Source organism: Lacerta agilis, chromosome 16 (assembly GCF_009819535.1).
Source record: "Lacerta agilis isolate rLacAgi1 chromosome 16, rLacAgi1.pri, whole genome shotgun sequence".
NCBI lineage: Eukaryota > Metazoa > Chordata > Lepidosauria > Squamata > Lacertidae > Lacerta > Lacerta agilis.
Window position 1 is genome coordinate 34,482,897 of NC_046327.1, and position 19,565 is coordinate 34,502,461.

General features: G+C 47.1%; 2 protein-coding genes across 5 annotated transcripts; one reads left to right on the top strand and one right to left on the bottom strand.

Moving 5' to 3' along the window:
* Positions 1-599: 599 nt before the first annotated feature.
* ZGLP1 (zinc finger GATA like protein 1) lies at positions 600-14,286 on the top strand. Of its 4 annotated transcripts, none has more exons than XM_033173763.1 (6): positions 600-763; positions 3,799-4,350; positions 10,377-10,471; positions 11,878-11,971; positions 13,569-13,700; positions 13,842-14,286. In XM_033173763.1, the coding sequence occupies exons 1-6, from the start codon at positions 603-605 to the stop codon at positions 13,870-13,872; spliced, it is 1,065 nt and encodes a 354-aa protein (XP_033029654.1). In that variant the 5' UTR covers positions 600-602; the 3' UTR covers positions 13,873-14,286. The 4 variants fall into 4 exon arrangements, with proteins under 4 accessions (XP_033029654.1, XP_033029655.1, XP_033029657.1 ...); XM_033173765.1 differs by lacking the exon at positions 600-763 and adding an exon at positions 1,680-1,710; XM_033173764.1 differs by lacking the exon at positions 13,842-14,286 and having other exon boundaries at positions 11,878-12,026; positions 13,569-13,625.
* Positions 14,287-18,313: 4,027 nt separating this feature from the next.
* On the bottom strand, positions 18,314-19,350 carry LOC117060793 (olfactory receptor 1B1-like). Its single transcript, XM_033173336.1, has one exon. The coding sequence runs from the start codon at positions 19,320-19,322 to the stop codon at positions 18,330-18,332; it is 993 nt and encodes a 330-aa protein (XP_033029227.1). The 5' UTR covers positions 19,323-19,350; the 3' UTR covers positions 18,314-18,329.
* Positions 19,351-19,565: the final 215 nt, after the last annotated feature.

A 19,565-nucleotide genomic window follows, 5' to 3' on the forward strand; every position in this document is an offset into this window, starting at 1 on the left:
GGATAGGTTAAAATGATAAATAAGATGCGTAAGATGAATAATTATTTAGTAAAAGAATTTAAATAAGGAAAATGTGAGAAGGAGGAAAAGTAATATGGGGATTAATTGGCAATAACTGTAAATTAGGGTTAATTTACGGGGGGGGGGGATCGGGGAAGTCTGTAAAGGTAAAGATATGTGCAAAGTAAGTGGTTAAATTGGGAAAGAATTGTTGATCACCCCAGTGAGAGGGGGGTTTGTTCGGTATGCTCCCCTTGGTGAGAGAAAGGGGAGTTTGGAAAAATTTAATCATGTATTGTAATTTGGATTTAATTGGAAAAACTCTTAATAAATATAATTTTTTTAAAAAAACTAAACGGGATCCCGGAAGAAGACACACTTTCTCAGGGATGCTAATGCTACCTCCAGCCTCTCTTCACACCCCATCCGGCGACCCGGGCCCTTTTTTTTAGTCTTCCTAATGGTCCGCCTCCTCCCCTTATGGCTGCCGGCGCCCTGGGCTTTCAGCTGTATCCAATTAAACGCCCTCCCCGGCCCATCGCCAGCAATATCTGGTGGGCTCGGGAGAGCCGCGCTTCCCCGCTCCTTCTGGGCCGCTGAGCATGGAGGGCGAGCTTTTCGTGGACGGGCAGCTCCCGGATTTCTCCGTCCTGCAGGATCTGCTCAGCCCGCCCTGCCTGGAATCCGAGGCAAGCAGCAGCAGCCCCGGCGGGCCCAATCCGGCGGGCGCTGGGCCAGAAGCCGCCGCTCCCAGGGGATTCAGGTTAGCTCCTCTTGACACCTGCTCGTGAGAACGGGGCGAATCCAGATCAGTTGCCCCTAAATGAGGAAGGATCCGAAGCGTCCCCTCCTTCTAGATCAGCCCCGGGGCACCTGTCCCTGACGGCAGGCCGGAGAATCCAATTTAACTTTAGGAGCCCATTGAGACCAAGCGAGAGCTGCAGCCTGCGAGCGCTAATTTCGGAGCAAGCCCCGCTAAACTCCGTAGGGTTTACTTTCGAGTCAATGTCCATAAGATCGGGCTGTGCGGGCGGATCTATGCGAATGGCTTGCATGGGCGTAGTCATGGGGTGCAGGGGGGCAGCTGCACCCTCAAAAATCAAGTAAATAAATAAAATTTATTAATTAGCTGACCGGTTGTCGCAGATAACTCGGTTCTACCCCCACCCCCCAACATAAAGCTTGCCTCCCTAAAATAAATCCTGGCTACGCCCATGCTGTTAGTGAATAAATCCCCTTTATGGGAAGATTAATTTCTCGAAAAACTGCTTAGGATCGGCCTGCGAGACCGATTCTTCGCGCGCTTCCTCGAAAGCAAGTCCCCACCTGGGCGCGCCGATGCTTACTCCCAAAGTAGCAGCGCGCTCAGTGGGCCAGCTTCCAATTCAGCCAGCATTGGATCCGGCCTTCACGCGCCGGCGTCTGCTCCTTGATCCGCTGCGGGTCAAATCGGCTAGCGGATCCGACCCCGACTCTGCTTCCCGCCGGAAAGGGCGCCGCGTGCGTGCAGCTCCTTGGCGCGCGCGCTGCCCCCGGATCGCGAGCCCGCCAAGCGGCGCGAGCCTCCGCGCGGGCCGCCGCCATTGGCCGAGGACTCGGGCGTGGGAGGGGCGCCTGAGGGGAGAGGCGGCAGGAGGGCGCCTCCGGGGAGGTCAGTCAGGGGGGAGAGGACGGGCGAAACGGGACGGAGGCGCCGCCTCGGCAGGGCCGGTGAGACAGAGGCACCGGTCCTTGGCGCAACCTTGGGGAGGAGCGGCGGCGGATGGTCGCCCCAGGTGGGCGGGGCAGGGCGCCGTGGGCCTCCCCCTGGGTCTTCCGTCTTTCACAGGGGCCGCGCCAGCCCCCCAGGGCTTGGACTCGCCTCCCCTCAAAACCCTTTGGAAAGGAGGGCGAGCGAACAGCTTCCACTGAAAGGATGAGTCCCTTCCGCCTGAAGGGAAAACCGGGACTGTTGGTTCCCCTTCTTCCCCAGGTGGTTGTGCTCCAAACTCAGCCGCCCAAATTACTCGAGGAATCCTCCTCAGGGTCGAGTTCTTCCCTTTCCCTCTCATGCCCGCCACCTGCCTTCTGCTGAAGTGATCCTGGGAGACAGAATGAGGGACGTCAAGGGTCAATCCAGTCCTGCCACTAGTGCAGGGCCGGATTGGGGTTTGACGAGGCCCTAAACCAGTGTTTTTCAACCACTGAGATGTTGCCTGGTGTTCCGTGGGAAAAATTGAAAAATTCGAAAGATTTGTGTTTATTTGATTCCTATTCAAGAGAATTACTTTATATATAGTCAATATAGGCACAGAGTTAAATTTTTTAACATTTTCTAATGGTGGTGTGCCTCGTGATTTTTTTCATGAAACAAGTGTGCCTTTGCCCAAAAAAGGTTGAAAAACACTGCCCTAAACTACTGAAGGTAATGGGGCCCTTTATATGTCCAGCTGTCCTTTGTCAACAACAAATTGTCGCTGTTTTTTGTGTTGAATATATGCTACAGGTAATTTATGGATCTAATAGGTCCATTTGCACATAACAAATAGAAGCCTACACAACACAAAACACTGTCGCTGTAATAAGTTTTATTTTGTTTTTTATCTTATATTTTAGAAATGTACATCGGTTTTTTCCCTTTAATTTTTTTTGGGGCCCCCCAAGAGAGTGGGGCCCTAAACTATAGCTTGTTTGGCTTATACGTAAATCTAGTGCACCACCCCCTATCCATGATGAGATCCGAGTGTCTGGACGCAGAGTCGCTGGCTCTTCTCATCGGCGCGGCAGCCCTTTCCAGAGTTGCTTCTCCTCCCGCCCCTTCAGCTGTTCTTGGAAGCGGGCATTTCCGAGCCCGGCTTTTTTAAGACCTTCATTTCTGTAACTCAGGAGTAAGAAAATCTCTCCGCGGGATCGATCTCCTTATGCCACTCCCGCCCGCCTCCGAGTCGGGATAACTGGTGGAAGCTCCTTTGTTTCAGGAAGGTGCTCATTACAAGGAATTCCTGAACTTAAAAGCAACTGTTTGGTAGTTAGTTTAAAGTCCCTGCTTCTACAAGCCCAGGGCGCACAAAGGCAGGTGGTGTGTGGGGATCTGGCCAAGAGGAACTAGAAGCATCTGACAGTTCGCAGGGAACAATTCGGTCTCGCACCCGGTCCCGAATGATGCCGCGCTGACATCGGGCGCCCCCAGGCTGCTTTTGGCTTTTCTGCTTGCCGCAGCAGCCCTCGGGTTCCATCTACTAGCTATCAATGGGAACCGTTAGAGCCCCGGGTGCTAACTGTGCGAGAAGGACACTGCGAGTTAATCGAAACAAAATAGAAAATTCTTTCCAGTAGCACCTTAGAGACCAACTGAGTTTGTTCTTGGTATGAGCTTTTCGTGTGCATGCACACGAAAGCTCATACCAAGAACAAACTCAGTTGGTCTCTAAGGTGCTACTGGAAAGAATTTTCTATTTTGTTTCGACTATGGCAGGCCAACACGGCTACCCACCTGTAACTGCGAGTTAATCGGTTAATTATTGCTGAAGCTCTCGAAAAAGCTGCGCTTGGTTTTGGCCACTAGCCCTTCCGTCCGGTCCTGGGGGGTTGAGGACAGAGAGGAGGGAGGCTTTTTTCCTGGCTTCGTTCCCTCGTGGCTGCAACCCACCCTAGAACCGTCCCGTGGGAACACTACCCGCGTGGATGGCGAAACGTGCTCACGATCTTGCCTTTCAAAGAGTTCGGGGAGGTGGGGACGCGATCGCCAAGCGGCTCGCTCGGATGCCGGGCGGCTCTTCCCGGCTGACGCGCTGCCCTCTGCTTCTCCCTCCTCCGCAGGTGCGAGCCCCTCGGCGCCATGGCCTGCTGCCTCCAGCTCTCGGACCCCAGCGCGCTCAGCTTCCTGCAGGAGACCGCCCAGCTTCTCTCCCCGCCGGAGCCCATTGGCAGAAAGCCAGACAGACCGGCGGGCCGGGACGCGCGACCGAGGCGCAGCGCCAGGGCGTCTCCAGGCGCCGCTCTCGAGCCCTTGGATGCCCTGAGCCTCATCAGCCTGCACTGCGCCAGCCTCGGCGCGAAGCCCACGGATCGGGGTGAGCGCGCAGAGGCCGGCGCGGCTGCCCGGGAGACAATCCCCGGCGCCCTCGCCAAAGGGCTCCCCGCCCGGCGCCTGCGCGCACTCGGCGCGGAGGCGCAGCGCGGGACAGACGCCTTCCCTGCGAGCGAGTCGCCGCGGGCCGGGAGGCGAGTCTCCCGCAAGCAGCCCAGACCCCAGCGGAGCTGTGAGGCCAGGGACCCCGACTTCCAGGGGGTCACGTTTCGGATGCAGCTGAGCTTCTGCCGAAAGAGCTCCGGGGGTTGTCGGCTCCTCATTCGCCCGCGATACAGCAGGTACAGCCGCCAGCTTGGGAAAGAGCAGGTTGAGTTTCTCTTCTGCTTGGCTGCAAAAGCAAAGCCGGCATGAGATGTTTCATGAGATGCTTTGCTTTTCACGCCTCGTCTTTAACGGCCCCTTAGATCCCCAAGAGGGCATTGATGTACTTCCTGTAGTCTGCTTCTATCGCAGTTCCCAGGCCATTCAATGGGGCTTCCTCCGGAGCAAGTCTACAGGCCTAATGCTTCCCCTGATGGGGGAGTATTTGCAGGATAGCCAGACCTAAATACAGGCAGACCTAAATAGGGGTGGTGCTGTGGGTTAAACCACTGAGCTTAGGGCTTGAGGTTCAGAAGGTCGGTGGTTCGAATCCCCAGACAGGGTGAGCTCCTGTTGTTCGATCCCAGCTTCTGCCCACCTAGCAGTTCGAAAGCACGTGCAAGTAGATAAATAGGTACCGCTCTGGTGGGAAGGTAAACGGCGGTTCACCAGAAGCAGCTTAGTCATGCTGGCCACATGATCCGGAAGCTGTACGCCGGCTCCCTCGGCCAGTAAAGCGATGAGCGCCGCAACCCCAGAGTCGGACACGAATGGACCTAATGGTCAGGGATCCCTTTACCTAATATGTTTGAAGTTAATGAGTGACCTCCAGCCGCATTCATACTCAATAAGAGATCTAATGAAATCAAATGAGCTCCAGTCTTCTCTCAGTATGAATAACACTGGAGTTGAAAATGGATTTTTGTTAAATTAAAAAGCACCTAGTACAACAGCACTTTTGTATTTATTGGTTAGATTTCTGAAAGGCAAGGGCAGATTTGCCACTCAGTTAACAACTGAGGTGAATCTTCTTGGCACAGGATATGTTGACTTATCTTGTTATTAGTGCTTGCATGGTGTACTTTTATTTAGAAGTTGTTTTTTTAACAACAAAACAGCATGTTGGGGATTGGCCAAATTGGACTGAAAGCATAGCATGGAAGTAAGAGGTGTTTTGCCCCTTAACATCCTGAGAATAAAAGTTCAGAGGAGACAATTTCAACTAACAACTTAAGTCTTCCTGACTGAAAATATATTGCCTCTTTCTTAGAACACTGGATAAAACAAATTCTATTCAACATGCTGGATGGGAGTGATTAATGCTGCTGTATTTTCAACCACACCTGTGTTGTAATTTTGACATGTGCATTTAACACACTATTATATCACTTTAAACAGCCATGGCTTCCCCACAAGGAATCTTGGGAACTGTAATTTGTTAAGGGTGCTGAGAGTTGTTGGGAGGACCCCTCCCCCTTCTCCTCACATAACTACAATTTCCAGAGTGTTTTAATAATCAATCCCTCTGCCCAGGGAACTGTAGCTCTGAGAGTGGAATATCTGGTGATAACAGAACAATGCAAGGAGTGAGCTGCGGCCCAATATAGGAAAAGAGGTGGTAAGTGAACCCCTAGCTACTTTAAATGAATTCAGATCTCCAGGGACTGATGAGATGTACCCAAGGGTACTGAAGGAGCTTGCAGATGTAATCTCGAGCCTCTGTCTATAATCTTTGAGAATTCTTGGAGAACAGGTGAAGTCCCTGCAGACTGGAGGTGGGCAAATGTTGTCCCCACCTTCAAAAGGGGGAGAAAAGAAGACCCAGGTAACAACCGACTGGTGTGCTTGACATCAATACCAGGAAAGGTCCTAGAAAAATAATTCAGCAGTTAGTCTGTGAGCACTTAGAAAACGATGCTGTGATTACTAAAACCCAGGATGGGTTTCTCAAAAACAAATCATGCCAGACACGTCTCGTTTCTTATAGAATGTTGTGGATGTAGTGTATCTTGATTTCAATAAGGCTTTTCACAAAGTCCCCCATGATACTCTTGCAGAGAAGCTGGCAAAATGTGGGATGAATGAGGTTACTATTAGGAGGATTTGTAGCTGGTTGACTGACTGGGCCGAAAGAGTAAGCTACTCATTAATTGTGCCTCATCCTAGAAAAAGGGACAAGTGGGGTGCCACAGGGTTCTGTCCTGGACACATTGTTGTTCAACATCTTTATAAACAACTTGGATGAAGGAATTGAAGGGATGCTCATCCAATTTGCAGATGACACCAAACTGGGATGGGTAGTTAATACCACAGAAGACAGATTGGGGATTCAAAATGACATTAACAGATTGGAGAACTGGGCCAAAACTAACAATATGAATTTCAATTGGAACAAATGTAAGGTTCTACACTTAGGAAGGAAGAATCAGCTGCACAAATATAAGATGGGGGACACCTGGCTTACCAGGTGTGAAAGGGATCTAGGGGTCTTAGTGGATTGAAAGCTTAGCATGAGTCAACAGTGTGATGCAGCAGCAAAAACTGATAATGCCATTCTAGGCTGCATCAAAGGAAGTATAGTGTCTAGATCAAGGGAAGTAATAGTGCCATTCTATTCTGCCTTGGTCAGACCACACCTGGAGTACCTATGTGTCCAGTTCTGGGTACCTCAATTTAAGAAGGATATTGAAAAGCTGAAATGTGTGCAGAGGAGGGCAATAAAGATGATCAAGGCACTGAGAAGAGATCTGATAGCCATCTTCAACTACCTTAAGGACTGTCACATGGAAGATCAAGCAAGCTTGTTTTCTCCTGCTCTGTAGGGTAGGACCTTTACAAATGGATACAAGTGACAAGAAAGGAGATGCCAAATCAACATCAGGAAGAACTTTCCGACACTAAGAGCTGTTTGACAGTGGACTAGACTCCTTCATCGGAGGTTTAAACAGAGGTTGGGTGGCTATCTGTAATGGATGCTTTAGTTGAGATGTGTCCGTTATAGGGGGTAGGACTGAATTACCCTTGGGGTCCCTTCTAACACTATGGTTCTGTGATTCTATGGGAAGGGTAGCTAATGCCACAGAATGCAGAATCAGGATTCAATGTGATCTTAACAGATTGGAGAACTGGGCCCAAACTAACAAAATGAAATTCAACAGGGACAAATGTCAGGTTCTACACTTAGGCAGGAAGAACCAGCTGCACAAATGTAAGCTGAGGGACACCTGGCTTGCTAATAGTACATGTGAAAAGGCTCCAGGGGTCTTTGTAGACCACAAACTGAACATGAGTCAACAGTGTGATGCAGCAGCAAAAAAAGCTCAGGCTGTTCTGCATCAAGGGAAGTCTAGTTTCCCAATCAAAGGAAGTAATAGTACCACTCTATTCTGCCTTGCTCAGACCACACCTGGAATATTGTGTCAAGTTCTGGGCACCTAAGTTTAAGGATATTGACATGCTGGAACAGGGGTAGGCAACCTAAGGCCCGTGTGCCGGATGCGGCCCAATCGCCTTCTCAATCTGGCCCACGGGTGGTCCAGGAATCAATGTGTTTTTACATGAGTAGAATGTGTCCTTTTATTTAAAATGCATCTCTGGGTTATTTGTGGGGCATAGGAATTTGTTCATTGCCCTCTCCCCCCCCCAAAAAAAATATGGTCCGGTCCATCACATGGTCTGAGGGACTGTAGACCGGCCCATGGCTGGAAAAGGTTGCTGACTCCTGGGCTGGAACATGTGCAGATGAGGGTGACCAAGATGATCAAGGGTATGGAAACCAAGCCTTAAGAGGAGCAGTTGAGGGAGCCATCTTCAAACAGCTGAAGGGGTGTCTGTCACATGAAATATGGAGTAAGCTTGTTTTTTGCTTTGGAGGTTAGGAACTGAACTAATGGATTCAATGAACATCAGGAATAACTTTCTGATGGTAAGAGCTGTTTGACAGTGGAGTGGGATCCCTCGGAAAGTGGTGGACTCTCCTTCCTTGGAGATTTTTGAGCAGTGGTTGGATGGCCATCTGTCATGCATGCTTTAGTTGATATTACTTCATTGCAGGGCATTGGTCTAGATGACCCTTGGGGTTCCTTCCAAGTCCACAATATATGCTTCTATGAATAGGGGTACTCTAATAACTCTCAGCATGCTTTACAATTTTCTGGAATTTTTTTTGGAGAAAAGAGGCAGTGTGGTGTCATGGTTTGAGTCTTGGGCTAGGACCTGGATTACTTCATAGGGTTGTTGTGAAGATAAAATGAGAAGGGGGGGGATGCATGTACGTACACCACCTTGAGCTTCTTGGAGGAAAGGTGAGGTGCAAATGTAATATACACTATACATATGCCATGATTATTTAAAGTGGGGTAATATTGCTTTAAATGTATGGGGCAGAGGGGCCTTAACTCTGAAATATTTTCAGTCAGGGAAGGTAAATATAATTGTAGCTCCATTTCTGGGATGAGTTACATATAACTCTGGAAGCTGCCTATCTGTACAACAGGCTTTAAATACCTGGGTGTGATTTTACTACTCCACAGGCTTTCACGTTCGTTAATGTTTTCTTTTTAAGTACAAACAAAATAGAAAATACAGTATCTGAAGAAGTGTGCATGCACACGAAAGCTCATACCAAGAACAAACTCAGTTGGTCTCTAAGGTGCTACAGGAAGGAATTTTCTATTTTGTTTCGACTATGGCAGACCAACACGGCTACCCACCTGTAACTGGAACTTTTTAAGTACAGTATGTTTGGATTTGATATCCCGCTTTATCACTACCAAAAGGAGTCTCAAAGCGGCTAACACTCCCCTTTCCCTTCCTCCCCCACAACAAACACACACAAAAAAAGCATCAACTAAAGCATCCCCCACAAAAAAAAGTAAGAGGAAAGCACAAAATATGGTCTGAAGCTCAACATCAAAAAAACTAAGATCATGGCCACTGGTCCCATCACCTCCTGGCAAATAGAAGGGGAAGAAATGGAGGCAGTGAGAGATTTCACTTTCTTGGGTTCCATGATCACTGCAGATGGTGACAGCAGTCACGAAATTAGAAGACGCCTGCTTCTTGGGAGAAAAGCAATGACAAACCTAGACAGCATCTTAAAAAGCAAAGACATCACCTTGCCAACAAAGGTCCGTATAGTTAAAGCTATGGTTTTCCCAGTAGTAATGTATGGAAGTGAGAGCTGGACCATCAAGAAGGCTGATCGCCGAAGAATTGATGCTTTTGAATTATGGTGCTGGAGGAGACTCTTGAGAGTCCCATGGACTGCAAGAAGATCAAACCTATCCATTCTCAAGGAAATCGGCCCTGAGTGCTCACTAGAAGGACAGATCCTGAAGTTGAGGCTCCAGTACTTTGGCCACCTCATGAGAAGAGAAGACTCCCTGGAAAAGACCCTGATGTTGGGAAAGATGGAGGGCACAAGGAGAAGGGGACGACAAAGGATGAGATGGTTGGACAGTATTCTCGAAGCTACTAACATGAGTTTGGCCAAACTGCGGGAGGCAGTGAATGATAGGCGTGCCTGGCGTGCTCTGGTCCATGGGGTCACGAAGAGTCGGACACGACTGAACGACTGAACAACAACAACAACATGTTTTGTATGGTATAATTCTAGTAAACCTCGCTTATTTTGCTTCTGTCTGTAATGGAAGTGGATTAAGTGGCAAATGATGATTTTAGGAGATGTCACAGGTTTCAAATTCCTCACTCAGCAATAGATTATTTAGAATGATGTTTAGGTGTCCTTGAATGCACGACTCACCTCTCAGTCTCAGTTCCCCAGCATGGTGTAGTGGTTAAGAGAGTTAGCCTCGTAATCTGGTGAACCGGGTTCGCGTCTCCACTCCTCCACATGCAGCTGCTGGGTGACCTTGGGCTAGTCACACTTCTCTGAAGTCTCTCAGCCCCACTCACCTCACAGAGTGTTTGTTGTGGGGGAGGAAGGGAAAGGGGAGTGTTAGCCGCTTTGAGACTCCTTTTGGTAGTGATAAAGCGGGATATCAAATCCAAACTCTCCTCCTCCTCCTCCTTCTTCCCCAGTCATCAAAATGGGAATAGGGTGGCCTGTTTTGTAATGACTGAAGACACGTGAGATGAGAAAAAAGGTTGTTGGTTGTCTTGAGTCTCAGGAATCACTGCAGAGTGCAAAAGTAAGTCAATGAGTTTAGAAATTAGATTTCTGAAGCAGATCTAAAATACTATACATCTAATCTGTGTTCAGTGGAAAACTTGGGAAAAGAAGCCGAACCCCTTTAGCAAGAGAAGAATGCAGAGCTGGCAGTTCCAAGGAGGAAGAAGGATGTCCCTCTACCCACAGTATGTCAATAATTTAGGCAATAAGTACTTGTAGTATCAGCTGGCAATACTTGGGTTACTAAGGTCAACAACAACAACAAAAAGCTTGTTGTGATAAATTTTTCTCCAGGAGAAGCATGTGGTTTTTCTGTAGCAAACCAATGCACAGTTGTTGTTTCACCTTTTGGTAAGGCTAGTTAATTTTTTTAACACAAGAAACAAAAACAAGGGAGGGGGGGGGAGAAAGAGAGGAAGTCAGTGGCAGAGCTAGGCTCCGCGGCACCCGGGGCGGCAAAGGAAACTCCCCGGGGGTGGGGCGTCGTGACGTCACCCCGCCCCTGGGGCGTTTCCGGGAGTGCCGCCGCCGCTTCTGCAGCCCCCTTTTAAGCCGAAGAGCCCGCTTTTAAGCTCTGCGGCTCAAAAGGAGGTTGTGGAAGTGGCGGTCTGACGCTGCTGCTCCCAGGGCGACTGAGCGAGCGGCAGCGAGTGGGGGTGACAAGTGCCGGCCCCTCCTGCCACTCCCCACGCTGCCGGTCACCCTGGGAGCAGCAGCGCTGCACGGACGGGGTGCTCCCTCGGCCGTGCGCTGTTGCTCCTGGGGTGACGGAGGGAGCGGCAGCGCTTGGGAATGGCGGGAGGGGCTGCCGCTTGTCACCCCCATGCGTCGCCGCTTGCTCCATCGCCCCGGGAGCAACAGCGCATGGCCGAGGGAGCACCCCGTCCGTGCAGCGCTGCTGCTCCCAGGGTGACCGGCGTTGCGTGGGGAGTGGCGGGAGGGGCCGCCGCTTGTCACCCCCACCCGCCGCTTGTCACCCCCACCCGCCGCTTGTTGCGCCTGCCGCTCGGGGCGTACCGCCCCCACCGTACCCCCCTAGCGACACCCCTGGAGGAAGTAACGGTGCCTCCCCTATCTCAATGTTTTAATTAATTTTTTAAAGAAAACATCCATCCCAGAGTTGCTTCACGCCATTCGTGGTTGCTGTAATAAACCCACAAGCGTGAAAGGGGGGTTACTTCCCTAAATACTCATTATGCCTTAACGGTGGGTTGTGATGAACTAAGTGTACCCATGTGCAACTTTCCTAAACACTTTAAGGGCTTACTGTGGGAAAGGCAAGTGAAGCTTGGCTGCTGTATCATCTGAGCCAATTCTGACCTGTCAGTCTGATCACAACTCAGCTGATCAGCGTAACTTTTTTTCACACTTTGATATGCTGCTCTGGAATCGTTTGATGAAGTGCAGTTAAGAAATATTCCAAAGAAGGTATGCCAGGCTGTTTGAAATTAATAACGCATGAGGGAGGTGCTTTGAGCATCCAATAAACATTAAGTATTGTTTATAATGAGATATGTATTAATCCATTAAGTACCATCCAGGGTTGTGGCTTATAAACTGCTATTTGACCCAGTTGCCCTTTGTTTTTAAGGGGATAAGTGCTGTGCTTCTTGCAAGACCAAGAAAACACCACTATGGAGAGATGCTGAAGATGGGACTCCCCTCTGTAACGCTTGTGGCATTAGGTACCTTATGACTGCTGAAATAGCATGGCGTATTTCTTGTTGGTTTCCTTAAAAGGTATGCCCAGCATATCTTCTGGCAGTGCAAAAAGTTTAAAAGGATATAGAAGGGTGTATTTGAGATAATACACGACAGCACTGAGTACAACTTGCCATGCAGCCTTAAAAAGGGCTCTTCTGTTATCTGAAGCCTGTGGTGAGATCACCAGATTTAGAAGCAATTACAGCTCTCCTAGCAACAGCTAGAATATGCATTGCTAAATACTGGAATTCTGAAGCAATTCATCAGTTAAAAGATGGCGTTAACATGCATTCAAATCACATAAGCCAGAAACCAACATGAGCACAAGTTCTTAGAGTGCTGGGTGCTGTTGATAAGTTTGTGGAATGAAGGAGTTGAGGACAATATCTATCCTTACAGCTTATCCTCAGTGATCTGACTAGTAGATACTCTTTCTTATTCTTCCCCTTTAAACACCCCTCATTTGTGGCATCTGCTAATATTATTTTAATATTTCAATAGGCTAAGATACTTACCTGTGTGACAATGTCTAATGAACTCTGCCATTCTTCTCTCCATTTATTTTTGATTTTTCACTATATAGGCAACTCCCCCTCCCCCCAAAAAAAGCGATGATGAGACAAAAGCGATGATCTGAACCGCATGGCAATATGAAACCATTTATCTGAGCTTTTTTAAAACAAGAAAAAAAGTTATACCCAACTTTTCACCACAAAGCAGCTTAGAGAAATTAAAAGCTACAATGCTCAAAATTTTATGCATTGAAGAGTAACATATAAATAAGAACAGTATGTATTGTGCCAGGGCCTCCTGAAATAAAACAGTTTAACCTGTTTGTTCAAGGCTTATTCATCTAAAAGTGTCTAACAGTTATCACTGTACAGAAACAAGCTGTAACAAATTATCTACTTAATTGTGGGATACTACAGTATATAACAAGGGGCGCGGGTGGCACTGTGGGTTAAACCACAGAGCCTAGGGCTTGTCGATCAGAAGGTCAGCTGTTCGAATCCCCGCGACGGGGTGAGCTCCCATTGCTCGGTCCCTGCTTCTGCCAACCTAGCAGTTCGAAAGCACGTTAAAGTGCAAGTAGATAAACAGGTACCGCTCCAGCGGGAAGGTAAACGGCTAGAAGCGGCTTAGTCATGCTGGCCACATGACCCGGAAGCTGTACGCCGGCTCCCTCGGCCAATAAAGCGAGATGAGCGCCGCAACCCCAGAGTCGTCCGCGACTGGACCTAATGGTCAGGGGTCTCCCTTTACCTTACCGTATATAACAGGTCACAGCACTTGAGGCCATTGCAGTCTCTGGCCCACTGCTCAGTGAAGCCCCAGCACTATGCTGATTGACCCATATCATTTGCCACCATCACCTCTTTCCTGTATCGTAGCATCTGGGATCCTTAGCCTGATGTTTCACCTGACACCCCTCTGAAAGATGATGCATCTCCACTTTCATGCCATTTGGAATTAACCGGGAGATTAAGTTGGGGGCGGGAGGAAAGGTTACTACAAACAGACCTAAACGAATGGAATGACCTGCCACATGACTTAATCAACTCTGTTTTTGACCTTCAGGTACAAAAAGTACAGAATCCGGTGTTTTCAGTGCTGGAATATTCCAAAGCATGGTGGGAATCCCTTTTCTCATTGTTCCAGTTGTGGGCGCAGGCTGCATTTAGTTGCTGCCCAGGAGAAGTCTAGGAAAAGGTAAAAGGGTAGGGGGTGATTAAGGGGCAGCGGCGGGAGAAGCAGCTTCTAAAACACACCAGCCCTACGTTAGCCCTTCACCGGCAGGAAGAAAACACAGCTGCTGCCAACCTAAGGGCTCTCTTTTCTTTCCATTTCTAGATGTGGAAGCTTTCTAAGGGTTTGCAGTTAGCTGGATATCAAAACAGCTCTTGGGAAATCTGGCTGACTTGTCTGAAGGGTCTGGCTGAACAGCCTGGTAGATTGGTCATTAGGAGGTTCAGTGGATGAAGGGCGCTTCTTTGTTTGTCTTTGTTTTTTGTTTGTTTGTTTGTTTGTTTGTTTGTATGCTGCTTTTGTTTATGAAGTCAGTGCTCTGCCCTATGTTGGGTGTTTGTTTGCAGTGTGTGGGAGGAGGCAGGAAAGAAGGGGATGTTTTTTGCAAGGAAAAAACGTGTTTGTTTCCATTAACTTTCGTAAGCAATTGGGGCTACATGTTGGAACAGAATGCAATGTTCCCATTGAGGATGGACATATTGAAATTGCTTTCAGGCAGTGACTCCCACCCAACCTTTTAGCACTTTGGGTTGCTGCCTTTTTGTCAATAGTTCTTGTAATGGTGGACTGGAAAGTACAAAGAAACATTTGCACAAACTGTAAACTTTGGGAGCTGCAGCCATTGAGCAGTTGTGGTGGGGGAGGGTTTGTTTAGAAGACATGAAATGAAGCTCTTTCATGAATTCCTGATGATTTTCTATTGCATTAATAACGGCAAGTGTAAATATATAATATTTATGATACAAAATATTTATATACTTGATTCAAATATTTTTTGTGGGGTGCTGATGAATATCCTTTGTTAGTACAACATGCAGCATTTCTCAGTGTGTCTCAAAAAGTGTGTCCAACCAGGATTGTGCCACGTGACACTTTTCTTTTCAAAGTGGTATTTATTTTTGTAAATAGTATTTATGTTTGAAGTATTTGTTTTCTGTATTCTCCCTTACATAGCACAGCCAAAAGAAAATGAAAATAAAAAATGTTGTGAAATTGAAAGCAATAACTCTGATTTTCCTGTAATTTTTCACTTAATATCCCAAGTCAAGATTTTGTTCAAGAGTACTGAGCTTCTTGTGGGACGCGGGTAGCGCTGTGGGTTAAACCGCAGAGCCTAGGGCTTGCTGATCAGTCGTAAGGGCTGCCTCTTTTCTTTTTAAACATTTTACATTGGCAAGATTTTGATTTGGAACATGGGGCAGGAGGTGGGATGGGATGGATTGGGCCCAAGAAAGGAGATTCCCCATGTACCAGAGAGGAAGCAGCTAGGACCCCGGAATTGTGTTTGAAGCAGCTGCAGAAATTGTCAGCAGGGGTTCAACCTCTGCACTACTCGGTGAGTTTTGAGGGATACAATGGAGATCTCTGCCATGGCTTGCATAAAGGAAGGGGGAGTGGGAAAATGAGCCGAAAAGACTAGGGGATATATCACCCTCCCTCTTACCCAGTGGTGTGCGGTCATTGGAACAGGGGGACTGGGCTAGTTCCCTAAATGTTCCCCTGGTGCCTCCTTCCTGCATATTATTATGAGAACTGTCCCTTAGCATGATTTCTATGCCACTAGATGGGCTTTAAATTTTTCATACGTCTGCTGAAGAAGTAACATCGAAACAGTGAACTTTATCCGGAAATGCTGTCCGTTGGAAGATTATTCACTAGTTTCGTCACCACTTCGGCTTTGCTGGAATACTACATATATTGTGCCATATATAGAGACTATTTACACGCATTATATTTTGTCATACTATCAGGATGAATTTCCCTTTGAATGCTTATATTGATCATTGACATCACTAAAGCTCTTTGAGTTCATATTACATTGTTTGGTCTCGTGTTGCTCTGTTTTTTGTTTATCTTCTGAACATTGACTGAAGCCCATCTTAGTGTGAGCACCTTAATGCAGTGTAGCAAGTGACTCCAAATAACACTTCTGAAGTTAGGTCTGACAGCCATACATTCCTATGTTGCTGGAGAACTCGGCAAATTCATTGGACAGGTTTTGGTAGTTCTCGTCCTGACTGCAATGATTGGAAACGAAGGAGTATGACCGTCCCAATTTTTTTTTACAGATGCATATGTATTAAAAGCTGGATCATGTCTGAGCACCCCAATAGAACAATGAGTGCAAACCATCATGAATGTGCAATAAAAAGGATATCTGCAGGGGCCCCAAAATACCTAAGTGTGCCACCAACTGGAAACATACCAGTTTGAGTATGATTTGAGCATTCATGGTAGTTGTGTGCTTGGCTGATGTAATCCACTGGGTAGAATGCTTGTAATATATAGATCTTGACTAATATGTACATTCATGGACTTGACTGGATGTTATTAACCTCATGGTCTTTGTCCCCTTGCCCCTGTATGTTCACTTTAATCTCACCTTGCAAAGCAGTTTTCTCCCTCCCTCGCCACTTTCGTTGTGTACATTATGCACCTGCCAAGGTGCATTCTAGCAGCTGAATATTTATGCCACAGTAAATGTGTTGAATTGTAAGATGCCACAAGGGCTTCTGTTTAACAGTGGGGAATTTGGGTGTAATGCTGTGATTCTAACCTTAAGTGCCCTTTAGCCTTGTTGGAGTTCAGCATGGGCTCTTAAATTTATCTCCTTGAAAATTATGGAAGTAAGAAATGCTTAACTTTGGCAGATGTCAGTTTTTTAGTTGCAGAAGGTATGTGAGAGAGTGAGTGAGTGTCTGTGAGGTACAATAGAACCTCAGTATTCGAGTGTCTAGGAAGCTGAACGTTTCAGTTTTGGAATGCCAAAAACCCAGAAGTAAATGCTTCCGTTTTCGAACACACCTCGGAAGTTGAACAGCTTCCACTGCAACACCAACAAACTGACAGTTTCCGCTGCTTGTTTTTCAATTTTCTTAATTGAACCTGCAGCCAGCCCTTTGCATCTCAGTTTTCGAACATTTCAGAAGTCAGTCTTCCAGAATGGATTACGTTCGAGAACCGAGGTACCACTTTATTTAGTTTAGGCTGGGATGATGATGATGACGATAGTAAAAAAAAAATATTTGTACCCTGCCCATCTGACTGGGTTTCCCCAGCCACTCTGGCCAGCTTCCAACAGAGATTAAAAATACATTAAAACTTCCCTAAACTGTGCTACCTTAGTCAACATCGTGCCTTCAAAACTCCCATTAGACCCAGCCAGCAAAGCCAATGCTGGATTCCAACAACATCCGGAGGGCACCATTTTAGCTATTCCTAGTTCAGGGGGAATTAGATTATTGTTGTCTGCTACCTTCTAGGAAAGGGACATGGTTGGCGCTGTGGGTTAAACCAGATCCTAGGGCTTGCTGATCAGAAGGTCAGCGGTTTGAATCCCCGCAACGGGGTGAGCTCCTGTTGCTCGGTCCCAGCTCCTGCCAACCTAGCAGTTCGAAAGCACGTCAAAGTACAAGTAGATAAATAGGTACCGCTCCAGCGGGAAGGTAAAAGGCGTTTCCGTGCGCTGCTCTGGTTTGCCAGAAGCGGCTTAGTCATGCTGGCCACATGACCTGGAAGCTGTACACCGGCTCCGTCAGCCAGTAAAGCGTGATGAGCGCCGCAACCCCAGAGTCATCCGCAACTGGACCTAATGGTCAGGGATCCCTTTACCTTTACCTTCTAGGAAACTGCTTTATATTAAGTCGGACTATTGGCCCACAATGCTCACTAATTACATTCACTGCCTGACAGCAGCTCTCTAGGATTTCAGAGTGGAATCTTTCCTCGTTATATTTGGAGTTGTTAGGAATGGAGTCTGGAACATTTTGCATGCAAAATATATGCTTTATTGCTGCATGACAACTGTTCCTTCACTATTGTCCCAGGCTAGAAGAGAGGTGCAATACATTCTTCCACATGTGGTGGACATGTAAAAAGGTAAAAGTGTATTGGGAAATGATTTATGATTAATTGGAAAAAAAATGTTCAAAACTATTTTACCCAAAAAAACCCAGAGTACTTTTCATTGGGGATATTCCAGACTGAAATTCCCAGTTGTCGGAAAAAGGTTATTTATGTATGCAACAACTGCGGCCTATGTTTTATTAGCCCCCAAATGGAAAGTGACCGAGGTTCCAACCAAAGAAGATTGGCAACTTAAGTTGACAGAATATGCACAACTTGCAGATTTAACATATAGAATAAGAGAGCAAGAAGAACAGATGTTTAAAGAAGACTGGAAAACATTTATTGAATATATGGAAAATAACTGTGTACAGCTGAAAACGCTGGCAGCATTAAGATAAATTCAACAGAGTAAATAATTTTTGATGGATGTAGAAGTGGGAAACTGACCTGAATGGTTACAGTAAAATATGCAGGGATGTAGGATATGTAGAAGGAACCATGGAAAGAGAAGGAGGGAAATCACGGGATATTTTAAAGTTGCAAAATGTTTATATGAAATTGAAAAATTAATAAAAAAAATATTATAAAAGAAGAAGAGAGGTGGAATACAAATATTTGAATGAACAAACGTACGTTGAACAAGGTCCCATTATTCCCTTTAGCCATCCACGTCTGAATCAGATTCAGTATATCATAGCTTGATACAGTGGCAACATGAGATGCCTGTTAACCAGCTTCTCACTATTACTGTTGAAAAAAGACCCTCTTCCCCAGGAGATCCCACAGAGCTTCCTTGACGTCTTTGTTCCTGAGGCTGTAGATGTAAGGGTTGGACATTGGGGTGAAGACAGTGTACACCACAGCAAAGACAGCCCCTCGCTGGGATGAGTAGCTGGATGTTGGCAGAAAGTAGACAGCAATGATAGCTCCATAGAAGAGGGTCACCATGGTGAGGTGGGAGCCGCAGGTGGAGAAAGCTTTGCGCCTCCCTGAAGAAGATAACTTCATCACAGCTACCAAAATGCGGACGTAGGTGAGGATGATTAATACAAAAGGTCCAAGAACAACAACGACACCTTCAAAGAAGATTACGGCTTCATTGACGCTGGTGTCTGAGCAGGACAGCTGCAGGAGGGGCTGATGGTCACAAAAGTAATGGAACAAGTGGTTGTCCCCACGATAACTGAGACGCAGGAGGAGGCTGGCATGGAGCATGGAGTGGAGGGTAGAAACAATCCAGCAGCCAGCTACCAAGTGTCCACAGACCTTCTGGTTCATTACCGTAGTGTAGTGTAGTGGATTGCAAATTGCAACATAGCGATCCAGAGCCATGACGCTCACTATCAGAAGGTCAGTCACGCCAAACATGTAGAAGAAGAAGAACTGAGCCATGCAGCAGTAGAAAGGGATAGTCTTGGAAGTGGAGATGATATGAGCCAACATCTGAGGCACAGTGACTGATAGGAAGCCCACATCCACCACAGAGAGGCTCCGAAGCAAGAAATACATGGGATTCTGGAGTCGAGCATCCAGAGAGATGAGAATGATCATCATGATGTTGCCCAGAAGTCCTGCTCCATACATCAGCAGAAAGATTAGGAACAAGAGTGGCTGCTCTATAGGCTGGGTGGAAAAACCCAGAAGGACAAACTCAACGATGTCTGTGCCATTCTCACAGTCCATGGGACCTGCAGAGAGAAACACACCACATAGCTGGCATGAGCCAAAGGGCTTCATAGCATAGCTTCCTGCCTAACGGAAGACCCATCTAACACAACACTGAAAGGGATGGTTCAGTGGTTAAGATTGCAAATTTTGGAACGCAGATTCTGAAGCTGAACTCTTCAGTATTTGAATTTTGGCCTTTTTACACTTGTTGAGCAGTCTTTTTGTTTTGTGGTTTTATCAGGTGGAAAATGCAGAATGCCATTAACAAACTGTCAGCTACCAAATACTGTCAAGTCCTTTGGATACCGCGCA